The following is a 6,223-nucleotide window of genomic DNA, read 5'->3' as shown; positions in this document are numbered from 1 at the left end:
CAACCATGGTGGCAATGTCTATGGTGGCAACACTGGCAGCTAGCCCCAAAGACAGTGGCACTTGTGGCGCATAATGACACCTGGCACCGGAAGTGCCATTAGTAGGTGCGGTGTCACGATTTGAGCTCGGCCCTGCTGCAGTAAATATACTAAGCTTGGGGTTAGTGTAGTCCACCAGCTATCTTAAGTTGCAAAAATTTGGCGGTACATGAGCGGCGTCATAATTTGGAAATTATAATAATGTGAGGCCAGCGGGCAGGTTCAGGGATGGCACAATTGGTGTGAACACCCTCGTGCCCAGTTCAATTTGTCAACTATAAACCTAGCTAATAGTCTTTATTGTCACTGTTACTGCTGAATAACAAACCTATTTAAAATAAATAACGCTTAGTGTGGCGGGGGAGTAAAGCCTGGTGGCCCTCCAGGCTTATGATACACTAAGGGAAACCCTGAATATATCATATCAAATGTAGGATTTAACGCCAAAAAGTAAACATTAAAGTACACATAGGTAATGTTCCATGTATCCACCAAATCAAGATTGTCTCTGCTGTTCTTTGTTTCTGTTTTAGGCTGGAAGGTATTCAGTATCCATACCACCTCTATATAAGTCCATCGGCTCGACCTGGCACCAATGGCCCAGACCGGCCTTTTCAATGCCCAACCTGTGGAGTCAGATTCACACGCATTCAAAACCTGAAACAGCATATGCTCATACACTCCGGTAGGTGGGACCAAGTCAAACAAAAGTATTGCAGTATTGATGTTTTGCACGTGAAATCAGGCTCTTCCCCACTCCGCCTTGATGGAAGTCAAAACACTTGAGTGAAGCTGACCCCTTAACTTCTGGAAATCAGACAAACATGGTGTCAAATGTTTGTGTTAGGTTTGAGATGGTTTGTGCTGCAAAAATTTTCATTTATGCCACTATCATTTCAAAGATATTAGTAAATGTTTTCATGATGTCCCCTGTGCCAGATCACTTCAAAGTTTCTCCGATTTATCCCTGTCATCACAAATCAAACATGAGGAAGAACCCCACTGAATCTGCAATGTCATGTATTGTATGTTGACGTTTTTATCCCACTGAGTAAAACCGTGTAAACATGCCTGCGTAGATGTTGCAGTCGCTGGTATTGGGTCTGGAAAGTCAATTGTTGGTTCCTTTCCGCCGATGAAACGTAAAAAGCCTGTACAGTTGTCCTTGGTCGTATTTTGTGCAGTAAATCCCTCTCACTGACATCTAGTATCCAGCGTTGATATTTCCTTGTGCTTCTCTGGGGTTTTGGAAATGGAATAAAAAAAAAAAACTCCCGTCATATGCTGCTGATCACCATATTCCGACATTTGTTGTGGCTCCCTTTTACACTAATCTCCGCAAATGGGCAAGAAATGTCTTTAATGCTCTGTAAATTGTCTTTAAGCTTCAGTACCCTGAAAGTTTTGACACTATAATTTAGTTATTTTCTAAAAAATGATCTGTGTTTCTATTGTATAGTTTATCATGATATAATGATATATTTACCAACATTGATATTGGTTTTTATTTTCGGTCAGATAAATACAACTGACATTTACAACCAATATTTATCTCCATATTATTGCCATTTATTCCTGGGAAGAGGGGAGGACATTGGTCATGTGTTATTTGTTTGGTCATATGTCGGTGACAGTGATGCAGCAAAGGATTGTGGGGACTCGTGACTTTTTGGGTTTTAAGCAGGAGGTGTCAGAAAAGTTACCACAGGGATAACTGGCTGGTGGCGGCCAAGCGTTCATAGTGACGTCGTTCATAGCAACGTCGCTTTTTGATCCTTCGATGTCTGCTCTTCCTATCATTGTGAAGCAGAATTCACCAAGCGTTGGATTGTTCACCCACTAATAGGGAACGTGAGCTGGGTTTAGACCGTCGTGAGACAGGTTAGTTTGACCCGACTGATAATGTGTCGTTGCTATAGTAAACAACACAGAGGTATTGGCGCAGTCAGCAGGGTGGTCGGTTTTTATTTTCCAAGTATCAAAAGGGTAGTGAAATGTGTGTGTGTATATATAAAATATTAGTATTTCTATCCCTGATGTTTTTATTTTTATTTCGTTTGATGTTTGATAATAAAAGTACAACTGCACCAAGATCTTAAAAGAAAAAAGCTTTAATTAAGTTTGAAAAGACAAAACTGGGAAAAATTGTTGACTGAAGAACCTTTTAGGAGGAACAAGGGAAGAAATTTAAACTGAATTATGTTTTCCTTGTTTTGTCCCGTTCCTCCAGGCATTAAACCTTTCCAGTGTGATCGCTGTGGGAAAAAGTTCACACGGGCCTACTCCCTAAAGATGCATCGGCTGAAGCACGAAGGTAAACGCTGTTTCCGGTGCCAGATTTGTAGCGCCACATTCACGTCCTTCGGTGAATATAAGCACCACATGAGGGTCTCCCGACACATAATCCGCAAGCCGCGGATTTATGAGTGCAAAACATGCGGCGCCATGTTCACCAACTCTGGCAATTTAATTGTACACCTGAGGAGTCTGAACCATGAGGCATCCGAGCTAGCAAACTACTTCCAGAGCAGGTGAGGAGTTTGGGGGCGTTGGCCCCCCTCATTTACTCAGATCTCCCCTGGTTCAGAAAATAACTCCAGTTTACATGCTGATGTCTGAAGTTCATTGGATCGTTGTCCTCATTTGGTTTTGTTTCTGAGATGATAAGTGATTTGAAGTTTTTTGCTTTAACATGTGGAGATTTAATGACTCATTCCAAATCAGGTTTCCATTTCAAGATGTTAAACCTTTTCATAACTTATTGGAGGCAGAATATTATTTACATCTGAAATTTATGCCACAAAAGGGACGGCTGGAATACTGAATAGCATTTAATGAAAATTTTTTTCTGGTATTGCAGTGATGTGAGTGTAATTTTTTTTATTGCAAAATGAGTAATTATTATCATCATCGATCATTAAATTTATTTTCATGTGTCCCATAAATGATGCAGTTTTACTTATAAGAAAAAAAACATCCTTCTGCAACTGGTTGGACCCACAGTCTAGATCATTCCCAGAAGATTCAGAATTTAATGCTAAATTGCTGCTAAAGATTTTGACAACCAAACAAAAGAATATTAAGGATCAACTATGCATCCATCTTTGATTGAGACCAACATTTAAAATGTTTTGGATGATTAAAAGCGATAAATGTATATGGATAAAGAAATCAGTTAATGTCCAAAAACACATAAAAACTAAAAGGTAGGGTGACTCAGAGAGGAAAAAAAACGTCATGTATCAGATGTTTTTTTTTTTTTTTCTTTTTCCTTTTTTTTCATTTTGTTATATTACACAAAATTCTGTGTACTTTGTTTGGGATTGTATGTGGTAGATCAACATAATATCATACATAATTGCACCGTGAAGATGAAATTTATGTACATTTGCAGTTTGGTTGTATTATTTTTTAAAATTATTATTAAAATCTGCAAAGTGTGGCATAGATTTTTACTTAGTCCAATTAACGTAGCTTTGATATTACCATTAAAATCCAGTGCAACCACTTTCCTTTGTAAGTCACCTGGTTATTAAACAGACTCCATATTCGTTTCTTTTTAACTAGCCAATATCTATATCCAAAGTAAGTATTGCTGTTATGACTGATAACAATAATCCAACTATATTTAGTTGGATTCTGACATGAAGTTCCATGCATTCAAGCTTTGGTTGCAAATTACATGTATTGCCAGTTATATATGCTGGTTGTATGGTAGTATTAGCTAGAATGCTAACAACTTAGCATTCTAGGAATTTGTTGCAAGAAGAAAAAGGAAGCTATTTCCATTACAATACAGGGTTTCCCCCAGAAAACTTGCTAAGCTCGGTGGTCAGGGTGACGAGGCGATCCACCATGTTTTTGTATGAAAAGATGTGAAGTAGACAGGAAAAGTAAAAATATTACTGGGTAATTATATGTTACAGGAAAACATCGCCAGCAAAACGCTACTTAAACCCACAACTAGTCTTAAAAACAACATATTAAAAAATGCAATTAAAATTAATATCAATTATTTGCACTTCTTCAAATACAAATTAGTAAACTGCAATTATAACTTATTGCTATTTAGGTTGGCCAGTTAAACTCCTCCCCCTCTCCCAGATTTCACTAACACATAAGCTGTTAGAGCTGCAGAGATGTTCTTAAGTCAGATTTGAGATTTTCAGATCTTCATGCGGCCGCGCTCATTAACTCTGGCTGCCTAAGCAAAGCATTTGATATGGTTTGTTACATCGTGTAACTGGAAAAGTACTAAAAAAATAATATAAAACCAGCATGAAGCATGACTACGAGGAGAGCGAGAGCTGAACCTGCATGATGAGTGGTTAGCGTTGGTTCGTTAACCACTAACGAACCAACGTATGTGCCCAACAGGGACCACGTACGTCAACGACAGGGAAGACAGAGCCACACGCTGGGCAGCGTTTTGAGTTGTAAACACTACACATAATGTTTTGTTCACAATTATAAGTCATTCTCACCACTCGCTCAACACGCACCTCGGAAAGCTTTACTACAAGTTATTTGTGTGGTTCACATTGAGCTGCGCAACCAGAGCCAACGCGATGCATTTTAGACTCTTACGTTGATGTGAAGTTTGCCAAATAAAAATAATTCCACACAGGGGGGTGATGTAAATATCCATACAGGTCAGCCTGTGTCTAGTGTAAGCCAAAGCAGGTGGGCGCAAACCATGCTGAGGTGAACTTAAGAGACCAAGCAGCGCAGGCGGCAACATGCAGTTGCGCCAACGGTGTGATTGGTCCGCTCTCCGGCTTTATATGCATAAACTATAAACATATTGTTTAGAAATAAATTTGCTATGCCAGTGAAACGCTCAGAGCAATAGAGACAGTTGCAATCTGGATTAAATTCGTAAAAATAAATAAATTGGATTATTTTTTTTCTAAAAACAAAAACAAGCAACGCTTGTCGTGGCGGGGGGGCTAGTAAAGCATGGTGGGCCACCAGGCTTATGATACACTGGGGTAAACCCTGCAATATTCAGTAGTAATATTGTGGTTGCATGTTTTCCTGATGTCACAAAGAATATTAACCATGCCGCACTTTTCAGATTTTTATTCATTAATAGTTTTTAAAATTGTCCAATTTACTTTCCTCTTACGGTTATGTGGCATTCTGAGTTGATCTATGAGATAAAACAACTACAAAAAAAACAACTTATGGCCAGATAATATAATCTGTCACCAGATAGATTGTTGCTAAGGAGGAAAAAGCTGCAGTATTTAACCCATTTTTAATGCTTATTGCCATACAGGTGCTGTAATAACTCTTTTTAAAACCATCAGTTCCTGAGTCTTGTTTTAGGACAATAGTTTTGGATCGCTTAAATCAGTTTTTTGCTGTTCCAGATAAGTCTAATGTTTTTTAGTTGGAATTTAGTTGTTTAGAAAGGTTAATTTTACAATTTAAAGAAATTTTCATTTGCACATCAAACCTCGGCTTGACCCTGATCTGCCATGACAAAAACAAACTGATAACCGTCAATTAATCATGATCACATAAACAACAGTTCTTAATACTGCCTTCTATTAAAACTCAATGATTCATGACAAGATTAAAAACCCAGAAGAGGGATGTAAAAGTGGAGCTCAGGTTTTATGAAAAGGATTTGCACTGAAGACGTATTACACTTTGTTTTCCATTGACTGGTCTGTATATCACCTCACAATTTCCGTCTGCAGCAAGAAAACGAATAGGTTGCTGTGCGTGAAGGAGCTCATCAGTTTCACTTCTTGGTACAGTTTGTTCCCAGAGTATGTAAAATGATGTTAAACCAGGTCCTGCCGATTAAGACATCACACTTTTTTGCCTTTTTCCCCAGACCTTTCCCAACCAAACCCTTTTAATAAACTCCAAAGTTCAACTTAGGCTAATTAAATGGTTGATCTGATGAGCGATACAGCATCTGAACTGCTGATTTTCTGATCTTTTGGAATCAGTCAGGCTGGCAGGTTTCCCACTATTATTAGTATTTACTAATTGTGTGAACTTTTCAAAGGGCAGGATATTTTTAATACACTAAATCCATATTTTTTAGCAATACAAGTGGGTTCTACATCACTTGTGTTGTCTTTCAAGAAATAGAAGTGGTTCATTTTTCCCAAAAGTCAAGGTATTCATTTTTATGTCTTCACAGAGAGGACTTATTAAAAATAAA

The 6,223-nt window shown here is 38.3% G+C and overlaps 1 protein-coding gene across 2 annotated transcripts in view; it reads left to right on the top strand.

Annotated features, from left to right (window-relative positions):
• zbtb44 (zinc finger and BTB domain containing 44) overlaps positions 1-6,223 on the top strand; it is a 52,664-nt gene that overhangs the window by 39,151 nt on the left and 7,290 nt on the right. The window contains exons 4-5 of one of the 2 annotated variants that reach the window (XM_007578950.2): positions 573-724; positions 2,270-2,570. In XM_007578950.2, coding sequence (XP_007579012.1) covers positions 573-724; positions 2,270-2,570 — 453 coding nt within the window. The remainder of the gene's footprint in view (positions 1-572; positions 725-2,269; positions 2,571-6,223) is intronic. The other variant, XM_007578951.2, reaches the window with a different exon arrangement.

The sequence above is a fragment of the Poecilia formosa genome, unplaced genomic scaffold, assembly GCF_000485575.1.
Source record: "Poecilia formosa unplaced genomic scaffold, Poecilia_formosa-5.1.2 Scaffold500, whole genome shotgun sequence".
In the NCBI taxonomy this organism is placed as follows: Eukaryota; Metazoa; Chordata; class Actinopteri; order Cyprinodontiformes; family Poeciliidae; genus Poecilia; species Poecilia formosa.
Note: the sequence above shows the minus strand (reverse complement) of the source record. Positions and strands in the feature narration are given on the sequence as shown.